We start from the raw sequence: 23,886 nt of genomic DNA on the forward strand, positions 1-23,886 counted from the left end.
CCACAGCGCATCCAGAGCAGCCAGGGAGCAGCTGGTGTGTAAGGGAGGGGGTGGCTTTCCGCTCTCAGATGCTGAGAGATGGAAAAGACACTAAAGGACGGAGTCCTTCCTCCCGCCTGCCCCCTGACACCGTATGGCAGAGTCCTAAAAGGAAGGCAAGTATCACATATTAAATTGGTAGTAGGTACAATTGAACTTGACCTTGGGCACTGGAAGGAGGTGAGAGCAGGAAAGCAGAGAGCAAGTTAAATCACTCTCTTGTGTGGTCCTGCTACAGCGATGGAAATACAATCGGGGCTATAAATCGTTCAGCAGCCAGCCCCAGCCAAGGTGGAAGGCTGCTGACATGCCTGTGCCACTCCCTCCTTCCTTCCTGTCCTCCTGGAAACATTGAAAACTAAAGACAATGCATCGCGGACAAACTTTTTACCCAGATTTGGCATCTGGTTCCCACCCAAAGACTTAAACTCCCCCCGTACACTGCTGTTGCAAGATGCTCTCCCCCATTCCTGCTCCGTGGCAGGCAAAGCACCGCACTAGTGACCGTGAACTACTTTCTGCCTGCTGCTCCTCCACAAATCTGGGTCATTCATCCCTCTGACACGGGTGAACCCCACCCTGACACCCCTGGGGATCCGATGTCTGCCCTCTCCTGCAGCTGCTTGCTAGAAAGCGGGGTCCTGCAGCAGTACTGGGGACAGCGTCCCCGGGACATAGGGTCCAGCCGCATCTGAATGCTAAAATACTACTGCATCCGTGGTGGGAGGGAGTAAACAAAACATGTTGCACGCACTTGATTCGGGTATGCCTCGCTGATACCTTGCCCGTTCTCTGAAGTCACAAGTGATAGGATGAAAGGAAATGGCCTCAAGTTGTACCCGGGGAGGGTTCAGATTGGATAGTGGGAGAAATTTATTCTCAGAAAGGGTTGTCAGGCATTGGAACAGCCTGCCCAGGGAACTGGTGGAGTCACCAGCCCTGGAGGTGTTTAAAAGACGCATAGATGAGGTTCTTAAAGACATGGTTCAGTGCCAGGGTTAGGTTATGGTTGGACTTGACGATCTTGAGGGTCTCTTCTAACCAAATGATTCTATGACAGAAAGGAATTTGTCTGTTTATTTGGGTTTTGTTTGTTAGTTTTCAATGCCCAGCTTGTTCCTTCCAGTCAGATGAACTTTATTAACCCGCTCTTGGATCTCTGCTCCTCCCTAGCACCAGTGGCATTTTTTACTCCGCTTTCACGGGCTTCGGAAATCAAACCCGTCTCTCGGGGCGCGTTCCCTCCCGGCTCTCCGGGCCAGCCGGCTGAGAGGTCTCTGCCGGGCTCAGCCGCCAGCACGGGAGCCGACGGGGCGGCCGGAGGCCCTGACCGCCCCGCCACCCAGCGCGGAGCCGCGGCGGCCACCACCGCTCCCCCCATGCCGGGCCTGCCGGGCCGCTTGGAGCGCCCCGAGGGGCGGCCCCTCGGCGGAGCCGGTGCCGGGGGCGGGGCGGGCGGCGGCGGCCATTGGCTGTCGCTATGCAGGGCTGCCGGCCGCCCCCCTCCCCCGCCGCGGTGCGGGAGCTCTATGGAGGCGGCGGCTGCAACAGATGCGGCGGCGCGGCCCGGCCGCTCGTAGCCGCCCCACGGCCGCGCTGCGCGGGGGCCGCCGCCCCTAGCGCTCCGCCGCTGAGATGGCCGGGGCCCGGCGGGCGGCGAGCGGCGAGGCGGGTCCGGCGGGCGGCGGGCAGGCCATCGTCTGGCGCAACGTGGTGCTCATGGGGCTGCTGCACCTGGGCGCCGTCTACGCCCTCAGCCTGGTGCCGCGGGCACAGCTGCTCACCCTCCTCTGGGGTGAGTGCGGGGCCGGCGGGGGGATGCGCCACAGGTGGGGCGGGGGACGGGGACCCCGGCGCGGCCCCCGCTGGGCTCGGGGATCCCCCGCGGGGCCGGCGGTGCGGGAGCTAAGCCGCAGCTTGTTTTCCATGTGTTTATCTCCTCATGATATGTGCAGTCGCATCGCCGTGTTTGGCGTGGACAGGCGCGGGCCGGGCGCTGCGCTGAGCACCGGGGGGTCGGGCACCCCCCCGCCCGGCAGCCTCCGCCGCTTTGTTCCCCGGCTCCCGGGATGCCATTGCCGCGCCGGGCCCGCGGTTGCTGTAGAAACAGGAGGCGCTCTCTGTCCGGTTGCATTTATCCGGTTTTAGTTAAAAAGAAAAAAAAAAAAGAAGAAAAGGGTCCAGCAGCCGATATTTCGGTTTAGAAGTCTGATAGAGAACGCTTTTGTCTTCCCTTTGGTGCCTCCTCTCGCTACTTTATAAACACCCTCGTCTTGCTGCTTCAGCTGGGAGCAGAAAATCACCCTGTCCTTTGTGTCTTGGGAAAGGTAATACCTCTCGTTATGCAGGATTTAAAAGTCGAGAAGGAGCTGTAAGATGCCGGCAAGGAGAAAATAAGCCCAGCTGTTCTTTCTGAGGTGAGGGGGCTTGCAGCATCTGTTGGCCAAAGGGGATGTGAAATATAGCATCTTTACTTACATCCTCCAGTGAGGTCCTATTTTTTTCCAATGAAGAATGATGCTCAGAGAAGAGCTACACAAATGCGCTGCAGTATTGTTTGAGGTTTCTCAGGGTCTGTGGGACTGATGGATGGTGGGTGTCAACATCATCCTTCACTGGGCAGAATTGTATTGAGTCACATAAGCGTAGGTGGCCAAGAAGATAAAAACTTGAATGGTCCTTACAGCTGGTGCAATTTCTTGGGTAAAAGACCTACTTTGGGGTGCTTTTGAGTGAATGGAGAATGTAATGACCTGGGACTCTTTTATACAAATAAAGGAAAGAAGTGTCTCTGCTGTAACGAACTCACAGTTGAGTAATTTGGGTTGTTAAGCTACCACCAGCAGTGTTGAGGTTACTCTCAAAAAAAGTACCCAGCCAAACGCTTTAGAAATCAGGTTTATGTGTTCTCTTTGAGGAATTCCTGAATCTCTTTTTCACTGTTTCAGTTTTTGATATTCAGCTTGTCATATTCCTTCAAAAAAGCCAACCTTGCTCTTTTGCAGTTGGGACATGAACCTGTCTGTCAATAACCATCCTTTGACAAATTCTCAATTGAGAAACAATTTCTGGGTCCCTGGTGAGGACCTGGTGTTTGCCTGACTGCCTGGTTCGCACAAACCCTTACCTGGCAGGCTGGTAAACAGGAAAAGTTTGCTGGGTAGTTGTGTTTTGCTTAGTTTTGTTCTATGAGTGCTACTCCTCCCTGTTCCTGGTTGCATTCAGACTGATTTCATAGTTTACTTTGGCTGTAGCCTGATGTGATTCTGTGTGAGACCAGGAGAGCCTGTGGGAGCTGCATGGCCAGACCTTGCAGCCTGTGGGCTCCTTTCAGCTGTCAGGACCTGTAGCATGCGGGCAGGTGGGCTTTCTTTTTATCTGTTTTGCCTTTTTGAGAAGACAAGTTGAAATCATCTCTGCGTCTTAATTACCAAACTCACTAAGGCTGGAGCTGAAGGACTGATTTACCAATTTTAAGCTGTCCATCCTCCACTGTGTTTTTTCCTAGTTGAAATTAAACAGAGGCTAAATAATAAACAGGTCTCAACAACTCTGCAACTGAATGCTTGTCTTTCTGAAACAGACCACCTCCCATTTCTCCATATCGTTATTTTTTAACAGCCACCCTAAAGCAGACCAGAAGTATTTTACAGGAGTTTGCTGGGCGTTTTTTACAGGGGCTCCACAGCAGGGAGCGAGTGCATTGGCTCCAGCTGTCTGGACACTGTGTGCCGCTCTTGCAGCTGGCTGCTGCAGGTCTGACCCCAGAGCGGTGGTGGGCAAGGTGAGAAGATAGCATCTCCTTCAGAATATATCAGGAAAAAGGAGCTTGCTGTCATGCTGGTGACTTGTGTCTGAGGTCCCTCTGGGAGATTCAGGATAGACAAAAGCAGGGTTGCTGTTAACAAACCTACCCCACTTCGCTCGGGTGGAAGGAAGGAGACAACCAAGTGAAGTTGTGTCAGAAGCAAGAAGTGCCCATCAGATCTGTTCCCAGCTCTCCACATCTCTTTCCTTGTACAGACCAGCTGTGAGGGCTGCCTTTTCCAGCCACTGCCTTTTCCAGCCACCACCTTGGAAGCAGGGCTGGTCTGGCAGACAAGTTGGGTGGCAGGTAGGGGTGTAGCAGAGATGCCAAAGGATGCGGATGGAGGAGCTGCAGCCCTCGTCACATCTATCCACAGCTATCTTTTTCTTCCCAAGCTTGCCTGGGTCTTAGGAAGCTGCTTGGTGATTTTACGCAAGCCCTGGCATGGGTGAGCTGCAGGAGTGGGTGCACAGACCTCGTTCTCTGGGGGCTCTTGGCAGGGTTCTTCCACACTTCCACGCAGGGCTTGCTTTCCTCCTTCTCACCCCTGAAGGCAGCTGGGAATCCCCGATTCCCCACCGCTTGCTGAGCAGAGCTGAAATGTCACAGTGCCACCTAGAAAACAGCTGGTCAAGCCAAACTGCCTGCTCAGCAGGGCTCATTTCCATTGGTAATTTATTGATGTTCGTCCAGCTGTACATAATAGACAATGGAAAAATGCTGCCAAGAGGAGGCTCAACTGATTGTTTGCTCAGGATTATCTGTGCTCCCCTGTTCCCATTGTCCCCTGCACCAACACCTTGAGGCCTGTGTTACGGCTTCCCACACTCACTGTGGAGCTGGGGTTGCACAAGGGATCCGAACCAGCGTTCTGAGTGGCACAGCCACCTCAGCTGGGGGATGCTGGGAACTGGGTTATCTTTCAAGGGATGTGCAGACAGACTGGTTAAAACACAGGCTTTTAGGGCCATCTCTGGAATTTGATTTCAGGCCAAGATGAACAAAAACAATGAAATTACTCATGTCAAAATTTTCCATGAGCTGGGAGTTGCCTTGACCTGGAAGGTAGCAGATTATATGTGCGAGATATCGAGCAGCCCTGGGCTGTGCTGGTGGGACAGCCACATAGCCATCCTGGCTGATCCTGCCAGTGCTCTGCCTTGGGAATGTTCCCTGCTCTGCCAGCCCGCCTGCCCTCACTGGCAGCCCTCTCACCTTGCTGTTTTCCAACCTGACCTGGGATTTGTTGCAGGGGTGTGAGAAGATCTTGTTAGCCTCAAGTTGTGCCAGGGAAGGTTCAGATTGGATGTTAGGAAACATTTCTTCATGGAAAGGGTTGTTGGGCATTATAACAGGCTGCCCAGGATAATGGTGGAGTCACCATCCCTGGAAGTGTTTAACAGACATATAGATGAGGTTCTTAGCGACATGGTTTAGTGCTAGATTTAGGTTATGGTTGGACTCGATGATCTTGAGGATCCCTTCCAACCAAAGTGATTCTGTGATTCCAGATCTGGAGCCAGGCAGCTTCTGATACATGATCCCTCCTTCCTCTTGGTGTTTTACTCTCCAGTCTGTGCTGTTTCATAGCTGGCAGCTGCTGCTTCGGGGCATCCCTGCACTTGGGGTTCCCAGCCTTGGAAAGGAGTAGGAACTGTTCAGGAGACGTGCTTTGAGTCTTGCCTGCCCCTACTCCCACCAGTAGGCTTGCTGAGCATGGCTGGCATATTTGGCAGAGTTTACCACCCCACCGGCCATCCTGCAAAGCCCAGAGGGAGCTGGCAGATGGACCTTTTGCTTCAGATCTCTCTTTTTCCACCTGCTTTTGCAGCAGTTTGGGCTCCTGGTGCTAAGAGAGCTTTGGAGGGGAGGGTTGGCTGTTCTCTGCAGACTCACCTGGGGAGCCGGCACAGGGTGGGAGCACCTCACCATTAGGGGCCAGGAACCAGGAGCGTCGTAATGGGTCTGCCAGCTGCTCCAGGCGTGCAGGTTCCCCAGGAATGAGCTCGTGCGGAGATGCAGCCAGCTGGGGCTGTGGAAGTGGCTGTGGTTTGCTGGTGGCCTCCTTTGGGCTGGACATACTGCACCTCCTGCCACGGTGCACTTGGCAGCAAGTTCTGCATGTGGCTCGTCCCCTAAGTTTGCAATGTGTCATTAAATGATGTTTCTTAGCCAGAAGCGTCTTTGCTCCAGCCAGCTCCATCCTGGTACGGTCCCAGTGAGGCTGTCTTTTTGGGTTAGGAAAGCAAAACAAAAATATCTTTAAAATCCCTGTACAGAGAAAGTTACCAGTGTGTTTCCTTGCAGGGCCAAATGTTGCTGCTCCTAACTTTTTTTTTTTTAAATGTCTTGTAATAGCTTATTTTCCTTAAAGACAACATTATAAGGGATCACGTGAATATGTAAGACCTTGGATTTTGTTTGGGAAGAGGTGCTTTTTAGCCTTCACATGGGGCTTTTGAGGAAGAACTCAAAGTAGCCAAAGAAGAAAGCTTTCTACAAGAGCATGTGGTGATAGGACAAGGCGTAATAGCTTTAAACTGAAAGAGGTCAGATTTAGATTAGACATAAGGAAGAAATTCTTCCCCATGAGGGTGGTGAACAGGCTGCCCAGAGAAGCTGTGGATGCCACGTAGTGTTCAGTGCCAGGTTGGACGGGGCTTTGAACAACCTGGTCCAGTGGAAGGTGTCCCTGCCCGTGGCAGGGGGGCTGGAACTAAATGGTCTTTAAGGTCCCTTCCAACCCAAACCATTCTATGATTCTGTGAAATGCATTATAGGAAATAAAACACCAAAGATTAACCTCTTTACCTGCTTTAAAACCTTTTTTTCAGGCTGCTGAGCATTACTAGCACTAACAACTTTAAAAACTGGCACAGGCATGGTCGCCCAGAAACCCATTATCATCTGGACGTGCTTAGCAAAGCTGCTCGATCCCCGAGTGGTTGCCATTTCACACGCTGATATGCCTTGCCGGAGCCTGGAATTGGGGAGGAGGGATGGCCTTGCTCCGATGGTGCTCATGTGGGAAGGGAGGTTTGTTGATGTTTTTTAGCAGTGTTTAGGAGACGTTTGAGTGCCAGATTGATCGTGTTCAGCTGTGGCGGGCCCTGTGCCATGATTACCCACAGTTCTCCCCCATGCTTGAGCACCGTCTGTCTGAGAGCACAGATGGAGCGATGGTGCTGCCCCGCTGCAGCGACGGTGCTGCCCAGCTGCACCCCCGCCAAAACACAAGCTGCTCCCAGGCACGGGTCTGGATCCCAATCTTACTGCCTGCATCCTGTCCATAAGAGAGAATAAAGCAATTGTGGTTTTAGCACTTGGGGTTGCTGTGGGGCCTGGATGGCACCATTGAGATCATTACCTTGTCCTCAGCTCTTCTCCTAATGGGCCTGTGGAATGAGGCACGTGTTGCTGTTGTGCACTGCAGATGCAAGTTTTATTTGTCTTGCATCTTTCAGAAGTCTTGCATATTCTTTAGTGCCATCTACTGGCTTTTTGGTTATTAACTGGTTTAGTTTGTTAACCATTTTATTCATGCTGGTCTCGCAGAAAGCTTCCCTTGTGTTAGAGACTTTGCACTGGTGGCTGTGAATATAAATCCTGGCTCCAAGAAAGTTGCACTTGGTACCTCTGCAGATGAAGGAGAGTTGAAATATTGTCTCCATTTCACAGATGTGGAACGGAGACATTTGATGAAAACTTCTTTTACTGTCACTCCTGCTGCTGCTCTGGCAGGAGCACCCTCTGGGTCCTGCAAAGTGGTTCTGCTCAGGTGATTGCTGTAGGGAGGAGCTGAGTCAGGAAACAGGGAGTGAATGCTTTTCTCTTAGATACCTCTGCAGAGGTGTCCACAGCCACCTTGGCAGGAGATATTTACTGAACAGATGGACCTTACCTTGCCTTACTCCCAGGGGAGATCTCCTGTCTGCTGGCTCACAGAACAGTCCCGGTCAGGAGCAGCTCTGCCAGGTTTCTGTGGCATACGGGAGGCCACACTGGTTGTCCATCAGCCCCAAATTCCACTGTGCTTTCAGCAGTTCCAAACAGCAGCTGGTCTGCTGGATGAGTGGAGAAGAGGTAGACCTTCAGAGTGGACATTGCATCTCTGAGATGCAGGTCAGCACCAATGTACAGACCTGCTCATCTCCAGAGTGGGTTTGGACTGGCTTTTCTTCCCCTGCCTCATTTGAAAATGCTGTTTTTACAGCTGTTTCTCAATAGTCAAGTTCTTGGCTTGCTGCTTCCCTCTTAGCCTCGAGAGCTGAATTCCCATCACCTTGGACAGGAAGAGAGTCTTTTCTCAAACAGTACTTGAAAATTACAATTGCTTGGAGCTGGGGGTGGCTGTAATATGCAGTTCCCTGACCTTTTGCATCTGGGAACAATCTGAGCTCTGTGTCCGTGGTGGAGCTGGGAAACACACCCTCCACCTAGCAATGCACAGAGTGCTGTGAGGACGGTCCTGTTCCAGCTCCTGCTCCGAGATGCCCTGCTGAAGATGATGTTCCTTCCCCAGTATTCACTCCTCTCCTGTTTTAGCTGTTGCTGGAGATAATTTCATAAGATCTTGTCTGTGAACATCCCAATGTAAGTACATATTTTTGTTCCCCATCTTGATTTAATCCCCAGTGCATTGACGGTGCTCTGTGTTGTTTCCCTCTGTATTCTGTGCTGCACCTCCTGTGGTCACCGTGAACATGATAAAGAAATGGAGGAAACCTGTGATGTCAGTATGGGCACAGAGTGTGAGTATGCTGAGCCCTGGGTGGATGTGACAGCCCCTTGTCCTGTTGCTCTCAGGACATGGGTTCAAGGCACTCCTAACCAGTTCTCACAGCTCTGAACTGTGCTCCAGGCAAACCAGGAGCACCTCAAATCCCCCTTCCCTTTGAGCTGTGCTGTGGGGGCAGAGATGAGAGATCCGGCAAAAGTAGAAATCTCTGTCTCCTACTGAATTTTACGGGGATTGTTGGCTTCCTGGCTGCCCCCCAGCATCCTGGGTTGGGGGGGAGCGTCCCTCTGAAGCAGCCCCATGAAGGGCGGAGCAGCGGAGGTTTGTTGGTACCCTCAGAGCTGGCTGTGTCAAACACACGGGAGCCTGGCTGAGGGCCATGGGATTGTGAGATGCCTCCTACCAGCTCCTGAGCCAGCTCAGGCAAAGTTTGGGGAAGGAACAGGGGTTTGTGGCTCTGGCTCTCTGTCTTGAATTACATGTGGAGGTGGGGATGGCAGTATATGGGCCCTGAGGAGTTTCCATGGATGATTCGGGCTGAGTTTGCTCAGAGCACAGGAAGAGCATCAGCCAAAGATGTGTGAGCATCAGAGGAGTCTCAAGGGCCTGGGAGCTGATTGGATGCCCATTCTCCAGGAGAAGCCACCAGGCAAAATGGTGTGAGCCATGCAGGCCTGCTTGTCTGGGATTGTTGCAGCTTCTGGCAAGGAGGCAAGACAGTTTATGTCTCCTTTGGGAGGTCTGGGCTTGAAAATGCCAGTGCACCCACCAGAACTTATTATAGTGTGCATCCTCATCACTGCCTCTCTTCCTTCCCTCCCTGAAATTACAGTTGCACTTGCAATTAACACTGATGTTATAATTGAAGCCAAGTGATTTCTTGCAATCAGATTTTATTTTTATCACATAGGCTGATAATAAAATGTGCTGCCCCTACGGAGAGCTGAAATGTTAAAAATTACTGGGCTAAGTAAAGCAAGGCTGATATGAAAAAGAGGGGAAGGTTGTTTGTCAGATGCTGGCGTCGGGAATCCTGCATGCCATGCTCTTGTGCAGTCAGGTCGGCACTGGGAGGATGGGGATTTCTGAGGGGAGACTGAAGTGAGGAGTTTTCTGGACCCATTTATGGCCACTGGCACCTCAGGTGATGTTCTGAGCGGCTCAGGAGAAAATAACATGGCCTTGGCAAGTGAGGAAGCTCTTCTTGACTGAGTCCTCTCTTTGCCTGGCTCTTTGGCTCTGTTTTTTGGTTGACTTTGGGTTTCTGAGCATTTCGTACCCTCCCCGATGTAGCCTCTCTGTAACGCCTTCTGTGCTTTCTGTTGAAGATGTCCCTGTTCATTGCGGGGGGGGTGGACGAGATGACCTTGAAAGGTCCCTTCCAACCCAAACTATTCTACAATTCTCTGATAACTAATCCTTCTTCCCTGAGGCAGAGCTGCCTGCCCAAGGCAGGGCTCTGGAGCACTGTGCTAATGGCTTAACCGCACTATTTTTTTGCTTCTGTCCTTGAAAAAAAGAGACAAAATCGACATTAATTCTTTCATGGCATTTATAGAGCACTTAAAAACCACTGAAGTCCTAGCTGGCATGCGGATTGAGGACAGCAGTGAGGTCACTGGGAGAGAAGTGAAATCTGCCCATGGTTTTGTGATGACGCAGGATTCGGCTGAGCTGAGAGAGGCTACACATAAGCATCAAAAATTTTAGAGAAACCAGAGCATCTTCCAGCCTTCTCTTTTGATCTAAAAATATATATAAACTGTTCAGCATCTTAAGGCAATCTTCAGTTGCTGGTGAGCTCAGGGAATCTGTATTTGCTTCCTAGGGGAATTCTAGCATTCACTGGAATGCTTGCTGTCAGCTGCGATTTCCATTGCTCTATTTGCTTTATTTTTGTCACATTGGCTGCGGCTGTCAATGTGAAGGTTTCTGCTATTCCAACCGGAATAAAGTCTTTTGTATACTCAGCCAAAAGGGCTGGCTCTGGGGAATGTTCCTGAAAATGAATACGCAGGCATGTGTATCCAGGCAGAGAGACAGCCTGGATTTCGTGAGTTGGTGATGGCAGGGCCAAGAGGATGTGACAGATGGCCTCTCCTGGAGCTCCTCCACTGTGGTACAGAGGGGCAGGAGAAGGGCCTCATCTGAACTCATCTTTTCCACAGTTCTAAAACCCTGCTCCCCCTTTGCCTTTGATACACTTCCTCTTATCTCTTTGTCTCTTGGTTCCATTTAGAGCAGCTCAGAGAATGTGTAGGTCTAATTTTAGAGGAACTTGCTTCTGGCCTGAGATGCCACACGTTGGGTCTCTGCAGGAACACGCGGCTCAGAGGCCCGGTGCTTCTGTGTGCCGGCGCTTTTTAATTCTTGGCTGCTAATTTGAATCCACCCCAAGGTGCTTTTGATGCCAGACTTTGATAGTTCGCAGGGCCGGGTGAACTGTGGGTTGGCCAACTGACTGTGACTGCTCTCAGAGAAGTGTTTCCTTCCCAGAGACCCTGGGGCACTAATTCAACATTTCTTCTTGGCAGCGATTTAGGGACTGAGGTGGAAACTTTCTGCCTCCTTAGTAAATGTAGTTCCAGGGCAGGAAATGAGCCTTTCGTGGTGGGAAGGTGTGTATTAAGGGCTGTGTTACTGCTCCTCAAGTCTCTCCACTGGGCAAGAAGAGATCTCCAGAGTTGCCCTGGAGGATCACAGAGGTTGAGATGCATACTGGAGATTTTATAATCTAATCTAGATTCAGTAATGCTGTGTGTTGATGCTGGCTCTCCCACCAATGCAGTGTGTGACATCAACCAGCCTTTTTAAATGAGATGTTTGGGTAGACCAAGTGTTGGTCTAATTTGGTGTAGGAAAGCTTTCATTTCTGAGGGCAGACACGGCATTTTAAGAAAATGTATCCCAAAACTTGATGTTGTCTAATGATAGCGCAAAAAAGCCTTGTAGTACTGGGCACTATGAAATTATTGGCTGCATTTCAGGGCAAAGCCTTCTACTGCTGTCTGTGTGGGTTGTGGAGGATCTCCGAGGTGTTTGGAAGGGGCTGGGTGTGATGCAGCTGCTGAAATGGATGGCAGCACTGCCTGGAATTGCACTACTTGACATGACTGGAAGTGCTTTCCTTGGTTTGGTCTTGAGGTTCATTAGTCTGCCACACGTGAGGAATGGAAGGCCGGTGCAGGTTATGCAGATGTAGTTTAATTTTTAGAAGGGAAAAATCCTAACTGTAAGATACAGAAGTATTACATATTGATGGCTGTCAGTCAGCTTTGCAATGTTTGCTTTGTGCGTGAGCAACTCGCTGTTTGTATTTCTCATGCAGTTCTTGTAGCCTAGTGGAGGACCTTGGGTTTTATGCATTTGGTTATTAAAATTCCCTAGCAAGCAGTTTGGATCTGGCTGAATAAGCAGAGGTAAAATGCTGATGTGGAAATGAACAAATGTTGCTTGTGCATTCCAGTTATTTTCTATCCTCAAATACTTATTTATACAAATAAGTCAAGTTGTGGTAGCCCTTTATATACAGGAACAAAGAACAATGGCCTCTGCTGAGATGCAAATTCTTTGCCAGGCTTTGTCACACAGAGGTTTGCCTGAAACTTTGCTGGCTACACCAGCTGTGGAGAGAGTATTTCCCCCCAACAGTGTTGTGTCACAAGATGTCTTCCTCATGCAACAGCATTTTTAAGGTCAGTTGTTTTCTAGTTGCCTGTCTACAGGTGAGGTGCAGCCCTTGTGTTTGTGATTTATTTTTTTTTTGTCTTCTCCAAGCAGATGATGTGCTTTCTTGGCCATTAGTGTCACTAGAATTCACGTCTTCTAAAGAAATTACTCCCTCTAGTACCTGTGGGATATTGCCTCTTGATCCTTGAGCTGCTAGAGACAGAGTGTGTGTGCAAAACTGTGTAAGCCTTGGCTGAATGTGACTTTAAGCACTCCTACCTGGGGCTGGGAATGCATCAGATCTTGCAGGCTAAACAGTGTTGGGGAATGTCATCACCCAGCAGCAAGACATACAGCAGAACCAGGGTGCTGGATGCTTTTGAAGCTGTCTTCCAAATTATGGCAGTAGGAGGGCTCAGTTTGTTTTGTTTGGTTTGATTTGGATTTTTTTTTTGGCAACTGGAAGCCAAAGACACCACTCAAGGAGCAGCTCCCTGAACAGATACAAAATAAGACTGCAGGTTGGTTGTGAGGGGGGCTTTGCATCAGGGGGCTGCCAAAATGTGTTACGGCTGTAGCGGTCAATGGTATTGGCCAGTCTGAGGAGACAGCGATGCTTGTGCAGCTTGTTCTGAGCTCTCTGCACTGGGCTTTGCACCAGCATTGGGGTAGATGGGGCTGACTGCTCAGAAAGAGACATAAAACCAGGGCCCTGGCCCTTGGTGGCTAGCTTGATCTAAGATCTGTCACTCTCCTGGTAAGAGCAAGCGTGGTAACAACTCTGGGACAGCCTCCAGCCTTGGTAATTACTTTGCACATACTCTGTGCAAAATGCTGCATCTTGAGGTCCGCCAGTGTGCTGGCACTGCTAGTACAACAGTAACTGGGTTGTGTGGTCTTTTCTCCTTTTTAAATTCCCCTGCCCCCTCCTCTAAAGAGCAACTCCTCTCATCCCTGCTGGGGAAAAAAGTATTGGGCTAGGTGAGCTGCTGTTCCAGTCTTGTAAGGCATGTCATCCATCTGGTTTGGTGTGGCCGCTGCTTTCCCCCATGTGTTTTTGCCCATTTTTGGTAGTGGTGAGACAGGGCTTTGTCTGGGATTTCCTGCCCTGCTGGAACTACACTTGGTGGAGTACATGCCAATGCTGGCTGACCTAAGATTTGTGGTCACAGAATCATTTTGGTTGGAAGAGACCCTCAGGATCATTGAGTCCAACCACAGCCTAACCTAACTCTAGTACTAAACCATGTCCCTAAGAACCTCATCTAAACACCTTTTAAACACTTCCAGGGATGGTGACTCCACCACTTCCCTGAGCAGCCTGTTCCAATGCCCGACAACACCTTCTGTGAAGAATTTTTTCTTAATATCCAGCCTCCCCTGGTGCAACTTGAGGTCATTTCCTCTTGTCCTATCACTTGCTACTTGGGAGGTGAGACCAATATCCTCCATGCTACAACCTCCTTTCAGGTAGTTGGAGACAGCTGTAAGGTTTCCCTTCAGCCTCCTTGTCTCAAGGCTAAACAAGTTGCTTGACTTAAATCAGAGTCAGTGATATTTGCTGCATCAGGACCAGAAAAACATTAATTGTATTTTGTAACATTAAAAATAAAAAAAGCTCAAATGTTCACAAAACTTGCCTAGTCCCAAAGTTTGTTTAGAAAATGGATCTGTGGTAGGATCTGTGTTTGGTATGACTCACCTAGACCAGACTGTGAGGCTGATGGCTCTCCGTGCTTTGAACCTGTCAGGTCCAAGGGAGTCACCTTGCTATGGTTGAACGTTGTGTCCTAATCCCTTACTTCTGCAAGGGTTTTTAGCATGTAGAGGAAAGGTGCTGGCAGTGGGACTGGCAGGGGCTGATCCCTTTCCCTGCTCCTGGCCCTGCTTTCCCTCCCCTGCGCAGGCAGGGATTGCAGGCACTGGGTGTCAGTTGGTACCAGGCTCCGCATGTCGTCACCCCATGGGAATGGTCACATGACATTCTGTATTTTAAAGATGTTTTATATTGACAGTAGCTCCATTGTGAATATGGTTTTATATCTGGTGTTTTGTCCCTCAGAGATAATTGCGATTTGCTCCATGTAACTAGGGTATGTTTGACATTGGTAACGTGCAGATAGTTGCCATCTGACAGTGTCTCCTTGTAATCTGTACCTCAGAAAGCTGTCCAGTTATCTCATCTCTTTCAGGAGTCAGCATTGTCTGTTCAGATGTGTGGAGTGAACCCCGTGCTTGTTGGGTTTCCTGTTTTGGTTGATTTGCTTTTTTTATAACCAGACAAAAGCAATCTGGAATCTGCTGCGTTCACAAACAGTAATTACATGTTTCTAATGGGGTCCCAGGTTTCAGAAATGGAAGAGGTTCTAATTTTGATGTTCAGCATACAACAGATTTGAAATCTTTTTGGGGAGAGATCTGCTGCAGTTTAAGCAACCAGTTAGAGCAGAGGATGATTTCCTAATGCCTGTGAAGTAGCTACAGACTACGGTCATAGTCTCCCCATATCTTCATAAGAGGCTGCTCCTCTGAACACTCAGGTTTGCAGAAGAGTTTGGCACTGGGCATAATAAAGGTTTCCTGGAAAACCAGCCATGGGGATAATGGGCCACTCTGAAAAGGATGGTCTGAATGTTTTATGCTGTTCATCTCCCATCCCATCCATTTTTAACGATTTATCTGGTATAGTTTGCATTGCTTCTCTTTGACAGTGAGATGATACCTTTGTGTCTGCTGTTCAAAATCATACTGCTGTCTTGCTGCCCTATCATATTGCATGCTCAGCATATCTTATGAGCTGTTGATGATCCTCCTTGCAGGCTCCAGCTTCTCTGAGCATCTCATCCTCATTGCAGATCCCTGTCTGCAGTTATTGCCCGCTGAGCGACATTATTTTTGTTTTTCTATCCAGGCAGATTCTCATTTTGAGCCTGACTTTCCCTGTTTCTGCATGGATCCTCTTGTGTTTCTTAGCTCTCTCACTGCTGCTCCAAATTTAGCATCATCTGCAGTTGTAATTAATATGCTGTTTGCCTTTGTTTCAGGTCATTAATAAGGATGTTGAATTAAAAAAAAACCAATCTCTGCCTCTTGATTCTGGCATGTTCCCATAAATAGCATCTGTGCACAGGCACGGTGTACTTGGGAACCTAGCAACATGACAGTGCCTGGCAGAGCCATTTAACCTCCTGTATTTTGTCTCTCTTGCGTCCTCTCCCTGTCCCTGTGCACCAGTTCTGTCCTTTGTCCTTCCACACAGGCTGGCTTGTTTTCTCTTCCCCTTCTTCCTCATTCTTCCCTCTCTTAAAAGTTTCTCCCACTACTGCAGTTCAGAAGCACTTTGCTATCTGCTGTGCTTTTTTGCATCTGATGCTGTGCATCAGGTGAACTCGTGGTTGGAAATGCCCTTCTCTTGGACCTTATGCTTCTGCAGGGCTCCAAGAAGGAGAGCATGCTGCCTGCCCAGGGGAGTGAAGAACCTCTGCTCTGGTGGGTTAAATCATCCTGCTTTGATACAAAGGCAGCTCTGGGCCTCACATTTGGGTTGTGCAGAGCCCAGAGCTCTTGGCACAAGCTCTGCTGTTTCAGATACTTGCAACCAGGACTTGGACTTCTCCCAGACCTGCAGCAAGCCCCAAACCACCCTGCGGAGTTTTGGGTCATAGCTGGGATGGCAGTTCAAGCTGTTGACTGGGAACACCTGTTCTGCACCCTGGCTAGTGCTGCAGCCTGTCTGCCTGTGCCCAAGGATGCAGCTGGTGGAGGGGTGAGACCAGAGCTACCTCCTGGCCGTGATGGGCACCTGGACATAGCTGTGGCATCTCTCTGACCATTGCTGTAAAAGGATGTCCAGAGGCTGGAATTTCTAGGGAATTGTCCTGACACTGCACATTCAGGTAAATGGGAGAAAAGTGGGCATGGAACAGGCTGCCCAAAGAAGTGGTGGAGCCACCATCCCTTGAGATGTTTAAAAGTTGCGTAGATGAGGTTCTTAGGGACATGGTTTATTGACAGTGTTGGGTTATGGTTGGACTTGATGATCATGAGGGTCTTTTCCAACCAAAATGATTCTATGATGGAAGCTAAAGCTTCTGTAGTCTTTGCTTTGAGCAGACAGTGATCCAAAGCAAACCATAGCCAGCTGAAATCCTCTAAAACTCTGTGAACGTGGGCCTCCACTGCCTGTCCAGGCCAAGCTAGCTATTGCTCTGACAAGCAGCAAGCATGGCACATAGCATTTCTACACTATCCCAGGGGGCAGGGATGATAATTCAGCTCTTAGTCTGAGTAAATTCTCAGAAGTTTTACAGTAGCAGAAGCAGGAGTAGAGGCCCATGCAGGCCTGTGGAGCCCCTGCCATGCAATGCTGCGGTGCCCAGAAAGTGCAGAGGTATGTGAGGATGACACACGGTAAATAACATGGGTATCTGCATTAGCAGAGTGAATCTGGACTCTTACACTGAACATGGTAATGGGGAGCTGATGCCAAGGAGATGCTTTTGGGTGGGTGTGTGGCAGGAGAGGAGAACAGCGCTGCAGAGCCAAGGAGCCAGGACGTGTCCCCAGCCCAGTGGCACACGTCAGCTCCGTGCCAGGCTGGTGGCTGCCAGCCAGCGGCTCAGCAAAGCAGACGCTCTGTCTTGCCTTTGGTCCATCAGTGAGACAAAACTGAATAAATCATCAGAAAATGGCTTGAAAAAGGACCTTATTGTTCTGCCTCTGGGTTGAGTATGAAACTGAGCTGCACAACTCTGGTTTGCTTTTCACAACACCAGAAATACCAGCCTTAATCCCACTGTCTTTCACAGATCTGTTTCCTCTCTCACCCCAGCTCTCTCCAGACAGCTTTTTCTGCTGTGTTAGCTTTTGCTTTTTCATTTTTTCCCCTTGAAGTCCTCATAGAATCATTTTGGTTGGAAGAGATCCTCAAGATCATCAAGTCCAACCATAACCTAACTCTAGGACTAAACCATGTCCCTAAGAGCCTTATCTATGCTTTTTTTAAACACCTCCAGGGCTGGTGACTCCACCACTTCCCTGGGCAGCCTGTTCCAATGCTTAAGAACCCTTTTCCTGAACAAATTTTTCCTAATATCCAATCTAAACCTCCCCTGGTGCAACTTGGGGCCATTTCCTCTCATCCTATCACTTGTTACTTGGAAGAAGAGACCAACACCCGCCATGCTGCAACCTCGTTTCAGGTAGTTGTAGAGAGTAGAGAGCCTTCTGTTCTCCAGGCTGGACAGCCAAGATATATAGATAGCACAGCTTGGGCTTCAGTCTATAGGTTAAGTTCAAAATGCTGCAGTTGCCTTGTGAGTGTAATTTTTGCTTTGTTAAGTCAGCCCAGTTGCAGAGTTAACTCAGTGAAACATGCGGAAGACTTATCCTCATTCCACTTTTTTCTTTTCTTTCCCTTTTTCTTTGGTATTAGCATGACACAACCTGTTGACAGGTGGCTTCAGAGCTGCTGCACTGTTGGCAGAACTCCCAGGCCCTGGTGCTCTCAGATCCTGGCCCTGTCTGCCTGGCATCTGTGTGCGCTCCAACCCCTGGCTTGTGGCTAGTGAGTCCTCACCCAGCCCTTTTCTAGCTCCATCCTCCTCATCCCTCAAGCTCCACTTGTTTTCACAAACAGAAGTGCCAGAAAAACTGTATTTCCTCTGCCAACTCTTGTTGATACTTGTGTAGGACAGAATGCTGGGGCAGCACTTGGTGAGGACTTGTCACAAATTTGGCCTGGGCTGTGTGAAGAACAGGGCCTTCTGTTTGGGTTGTTTGTACGGTGGTGCTCAGGGCTTTTCATGGTGAACACGACCTCAGTGCTGAAACATGGGCTCCACATGGTGTTTTTTGTAGGTGTACTGTGTCCAGTTCGGGGCTCCCCAGTTTAAGAGGACAAGGAATTACTGGAGGGAGTCCAGCAGAGAGCTACAAAGATGAGGAGGAGCCTAGAGCATCTTTCTGATGAGGAGAGACTGAGAGAGCTGGATCTGTTCAGCCTGGAGAAGAGAAGGCTGAGAGAGGATCTCATCAATGTTTATAAATATCTCAAGGCTGGGTGTCAAGAGGATGGACCACACTCCTTCAGTGGTGTCCAACAACAGGATGGGGGCAATGGGCACAGACTGAAGCATTGGAGGTTCCATCTAAACATGAGGAGAAAGTTTTTTCCTTTGAGGGTGCCAGAGCACTGGAACAGGCTGCCCAGAGAGGTTGTGGAGTCTCCTTCTCTGGAGACATTCTAAACGCACCTGGACACATTCCTGTGCCATCTGCTCTGGTGACCCTGCTTTAGCAGGTGGGTTGGGACTAGATGATCTCCAGAGGTCCTTCCAACCCCAGCCATTCTGTAATTCTGTGATTGTGGTGACCTGTGATCATATATGAAGCCAATATATATGGATAGCGCAGTTCAGGCTTCAGTCTATAGGTGAAGTTTGAAATGCTGCCTTGTGAGTGTGGTATTTGCTGTAATAAGTCAGTCTGGTTGCAGAGTTAACTCACTAAAACATGTGGAATAGTTATCTGGCTACTTGGGCATCTTCCTCTTTGCACATTAAGTACCTCACTGAATTAAAAAGAACTGTATCATTAAGTGTTTTGATTCCAGGTTGTTTATTGGTACTTTTCTTGTGTTGTATGTTGTTGTTGTTTGTTTTGTTTTGTTTACCTTTTTTCTGAGAGAACTGTGGTTTTTATTCTTTATTACTTAGGAGACCTGTTTAGTTCCAGATCTAAGAGGGAGTTTTTAGAATAAGAGGAAATTGCTATTAACTGAGCTGCTTTGCTCTGTAAAGTATAATCCTCTTGTGTTTCACAGACATGTTCCCCACCCCCCAAAAATGAGCCAGATAGGTAAGTAGTGGCTCTGTTCTCATGTAGTCACGTTATTGTACATAATAATGTAAAATCTAATGGTTTATAGTCTGATTTTGGTTTGAAATCATAATTTATTCTGTAAAGGAACCTTGAGACCTATCTTTCCACTGTAAATATTTGTCATCTTGGCTATTTATATGTTGGGAATTAGTGGCAAAATAATATTTTCAGGCACCCTAATTCCTGTAGGAACCACAGAAATCTGTTATCACTGTACAGTGCATTTCCGACAGGATTTGTTTCTGCTCTGGGCACCAAACTTGTGAGTGATTTTGTTTGTTTGTTTCTGGCAATGTTTCAGCCCTCAGGATTTATATTAGGAAAATTCCTGCTGTGAGAATTCCTCCTCTGCAAAGTCGAAAAATAGGCATGTTGCGTGGGAATAAGCCCCAGCCATTCTAGCTTGATCAGTTGGGTGGTGGGGGGGGCTGGCAAGTCCCTGAAGGGCTTAGACCCCAGGGCAGCCCCCAGACGCCCAAAATACTGTTGTTCATTCTGCTGTGATGCTGGTGATGTGGAGTGGACTGAATGAAAGGGTCTCTGTGAAGCTTAGCTCTGTAAGAGCTGAGTCATCAAGTTGCATAAATCCCATATATTCAGTGCAGCTATTTCATGTGGTCTGTGTGTTACCTGCCACACAGCATCTTTCTTGCACTGGACACAAAAGGAAAGCAAAATCAACCTTAATGTTGCATATGTCTTGTTCTACCCACTTATCTTCTGGTTTTAAGCAATTGATCGTTATTAAGATGGATGGATGCCTTGAGAAACATTTGGTCAGCTAAATTATCTGTTACTTTGAAGCAGGCAAAAAGCCCTCCCTTGTGCATTAAGCAAGTGAAGAGGCTACTGAAGACAGGGGATTTCAGTCCCCATGACTAACATGTGGTTAACCAGTCCAAAAGCCCACAGACGATATGTTCTTGCGGTGATTCAGGGCTATAACCTTAATATTTTTATGTTAGCTGGATAATGTCAGTATTCTCTGTGGCACAGATCTGTTCCTGCAATTATGGTCATGTGAGCAATTTGGATTATTTAGCAATGTTTCTGCACAGCTCAATATCACGTACAGAGAATGGCGGGGTAGGTATTCCCCAGTTTCACAGAAGTCCAAGATCCTTGCACTAAACAAGGCATGTGCAAGGACGGCAAGACTGCAGTGGACACTGGAGTATGAGTTGTTGTGGTATTGGCATTTTTACTGATCTGAGAGCTGTGAAACAACATCTTTAAATAATGGGCAGAGAGGATGCATGATTTTCAGTTCCTTTCTGTACCTTCCCTCAGGAAAAGGCAGAAGTCTGAATTTGGCAACAGACTTCAGCTCACTGGATTAAACTGCACAGATGAGCCTTCTCTGGGAGTGACTTGGGCATGGGAGTGTGCTGAAAAGGAGAATTTTCTCCTCGGTGATGGTGTCCCAAGCGGGTTTTAGACATGTGTAATCTTTACCAGGACCATTCTGACTCCATTTGTCTGTTGCATTTTATGGGAAAGGCTTTGGTTTTCTGTGTGGCAGGTGACAGGAATTTGGGCCATGTACATAATGTGAAACAAGTTTGGGTAAACCTGTTTTTGATATGTCCACCAGTAGAGTAGATAAGGTCCACTTACTCCTTCAGTCTGCAGGGGTGATGGTCAACACAAAATATGGTTGCCATTATTTTACCAAATATATTTCTATCGTACTTTCTCTTAGGTGCTGCAGTTTCAAGCGCTTTGAGTTGGGATTTGGTAGAGGGACACAGTAGACACCTGCCTACGTATATGTAGCTTTGTTTTCCTTTTGCAAAGATAGATATTTTACATTAAATACTGGGAAAAGCTGATTGTAGATTCGCTTTTAGCCACCACATGTTTAACAGGGTTCTCTGCTGGACAGATTGTTGTGCGGGCACAGACACAAATTAAAAAAAACCCCAACCTTTTGAGGATAGGGTTTTCCCTTTTTGTTCCAGTAACTCTATTTAGGTAGTTGAAATAGGCTGTTTTAACCAAAACATGCCTGTGTATTTAGGGTAGCAGGGAGCCCTGGCTGAACAGCACATCACTTCAGACCACATACACTCATTTGGGGTTCTCCTGTGATATTCTTTTTGTTTGAATCCACTTTTGTTTTAATTTCACTCTTGTAAAATGAACCTATACTCTTTAGGCACATTATGAAAAATTAAAACCTATGGGAGGGAGATGTAAGTTGGGTAGCTTGAATGTGAGTAGTTTAAGTGGTTGAGTTTATTTGAGATTTATATAATACTTTCTTGGTAGCTGTTCCCATTTTCCCTCCAGTCTCTCTCCAAAAGAAGGACCAACTCTAATGCACTGTTCTTCCAACCCTTTCCCTTGGTCTTCTCTCTTGTTGCAAGTCAAAACAACCCAGGCTATGGATTGTCCATCCCACAGAAATTAAAAAACACTAGAGGGAAAAAAAAAAAAAACAAACCAGCAAGAGCATCAAAGGAAAAGCAATCAGTGCACAGATACATAGCTCCAGCCAGCCATTCCCCTGCAAATGCAGGGGTGTTAGCTGGTGGGAGCATGCTGAAAGGAGAACTGGGGATGTACCGATGCTGCAGTTGTTGTCAGTGGGGGTATTATTTTAAGCACGGTGGTACACTGCAGGATGCATGTGCTCGGGCTGCATGTCCAGCCTGAAGCAAATGCCTTGAGTGAGGAACAGACCCACTCCCAGGCTGTGTTGGTCATCTGAAAAAAAGTGCTCAAAACGAGTTTATGTGGCCAATTATTTAATTAAGGGAAGGAAAAGCAGTTCCTGAAACTGAGGGAGATGCTGGATGCTGTGCTTCTTAGTGCATTTTTATTACACAGGTAAAATATGACACAGGTCATATTTTCAGGGGTGGGATGTGATGCTCTTAAACTAGATGACAGATCAGGCTTGAGTAAAGACCTGTCTGGAAGAGGCTGGTGGTGTCCTCTTAGAAGAGTTGTTGCTGCTCTTCTGACATGAATGATGAACCTTTGCTCCACTGTACCTGGTGAAGGCACACGGCATGAATATGTCACAACATGGGGCTTCTGTGGTGGCAAACTCTCCTGAACAACGGAATGGCTAAATGGGGAGGAGTGGGAGGTGGGACGACATGTCCCTAGGACTGTGGGGTGGGCTGAGAATGTCCCTTCCTGTCTGCATAGCCACATCTTCTGCCTGACCCTGCAGATGTGGGCAGACAGGGGCAAGGATCATCTTTACGTCAAAGAAAGCAAAAATAGTGGCAGCTGGCCTCTGGCACACCCTATGTTTTTTGTTTTTGTGTCTTTCAGCGTATTTCTGTTTCCTGATGACAGCCCTGGGCGTGACGGCGGGTGCGCATCGCCTGTGGAGCCACCGTTCCTACAAAGCCAAGCTGCCTCTGCGGATCTTTCTGGCTGCAGCTAACTCCATGGCTTTCCAGGTGGGGTTGTGGTTGCCTGTCCAGATTTTTGGCCTCCAGGCAGCTTTATCTCCTGTGCAGGGATCCCCTCAGCAATAGAAAAAAAAATCGCCAGAAAGATATTTTCTGATAAAACACTCCACTGGCTCAGGGGATGCAGCCTCTTTCTCCCCACCCATGTGACTGTGCATTAGATAGTCCAGGAACAATGACTACTTAAGGACCAAGTCGAGCATGCCTGGATCAGGGGCTCGGCACCCCGTCTGTGGCACAGGTCAGGTCCCATGCTTCGTGGGACAACATGGGAACTTTTGTAGGGGCCAGATTGATGCAAGTATGTCTGCGTATTCAAGTCTCTGTCAATCCAGGTAGTTGGAGATTTTCACGTGCCCAGAAAGGAGAGCAGAGATGCTTTCACGATCTTAATTTATCTCTGGTTTATGCAGTGTTTTTCATCAGTAAAATTCAAACAAATTTGCCAAGAAGCATGTTACTAGCTCTGTACTCACTCATAGGTAATCTTAGACCTCAAAAATATTTGCGTAGCACCCAGCTGGTGGTAGGAGTTAGCCCAGAACCAGGATCTTCTCGGTGTAAATTTGGTTTGGCTGTTCAAAATAGAGATGTGAACCTGTATTAACATTAAACTTCTTGTGCTTGGCTGCTGTAACCCCTTGTGGCATTGAGTGTGTTCTGCCTTGACTTTTCAGCTTTTTCCCTTGAGTCCAATTTGTTGACCTCTTGTTCATGTACCTTGAGAGAGGAAGTGTATAGTCCCTTTATCTGCTTTTGTACTGTTTGTACTATTCGTTTATCATCTTTGATTTTTCTTTTTTTTTTTAAGTTGGAGAGAATTAATCTCATTAATCCCTGTTGACATTAAAAAGTGCACAATGCTTTTGTATGAATATGGGAATGTGTCCAATTTGACTATAACACTCCTTTATTCTGAGCCATATTCCAGCTGCTTTGTGCTGCTCGGTTACTTGCAGAACTTCACAGTCCCTTTGCTCAGCGTGTAAAACAACTGTTTTGAGTTTTGAGAACCCCCTGGTACTGTCCTCCTGTTTCTCCAGCTGATCTTATCTTTATATGTAATTCAAATGAATGCGTGGAGCTGGGTTGCAGTGAACCTGCACATTGGGATTTCATTGCGTTCTGCTCCCCTGTTGATCTGGATTTCACTCTCAGCTGTGTTGGCCTCATCATTGCTTTTGGCTGAGGACACTGTGATTCTAAGGCAGGGAAGTACTTCAAAGTGGCTTCAAGGCACCTTTATGCCCTTTGTACTGGAAAGAAAGCAAAAGGCTAAATCACCCACTCTGAACAGTGTGAAGCCTGCTGCTATTAAT

At 48.3% G+C, this 23,886-nt stretch overlaps 1 protein-coding gene across 1 annotated transcript in view; it reads left to right on the forward strand.

Moving 5' to 3' along the window:
- Window positions 1-1,559: 1,559 nt before the first annotated feature.
- Window positions 1,560-23,886, forward strand: part of SCD5 (stearoyl-CoA desaturase 5) — a 31,390-nt gene continuing 9,063 nt past the window's right edge. The window contains exons 1-2 of the mRNA XM_082051504.1: window positions 1,560-1,834; window positions 22,425-22,555. Coding sequence (XP_081907630.1) covers window positions 1,675-1,834; window positions 22,425-22,555 — 291 coding nt within the window. The 5' untranslated portion in view covers window positions 1,560-1,674. The remainder of the gene's footprint in view (window positions 1,835-22,424; window positions 22,556-23,886) is intronic.

This window comes from Streptopelia decaocto (genome assembly GCF_964273445.1).
Source record: "Streptopelia decaocto genome assembly, chromosome: 4".
Lineage (NCBI taxonomy): Eukaryota > Metazoa > Chordata > Aves > Columbiformes > Columbidae > Streptopelia > Streptopelia decaocto.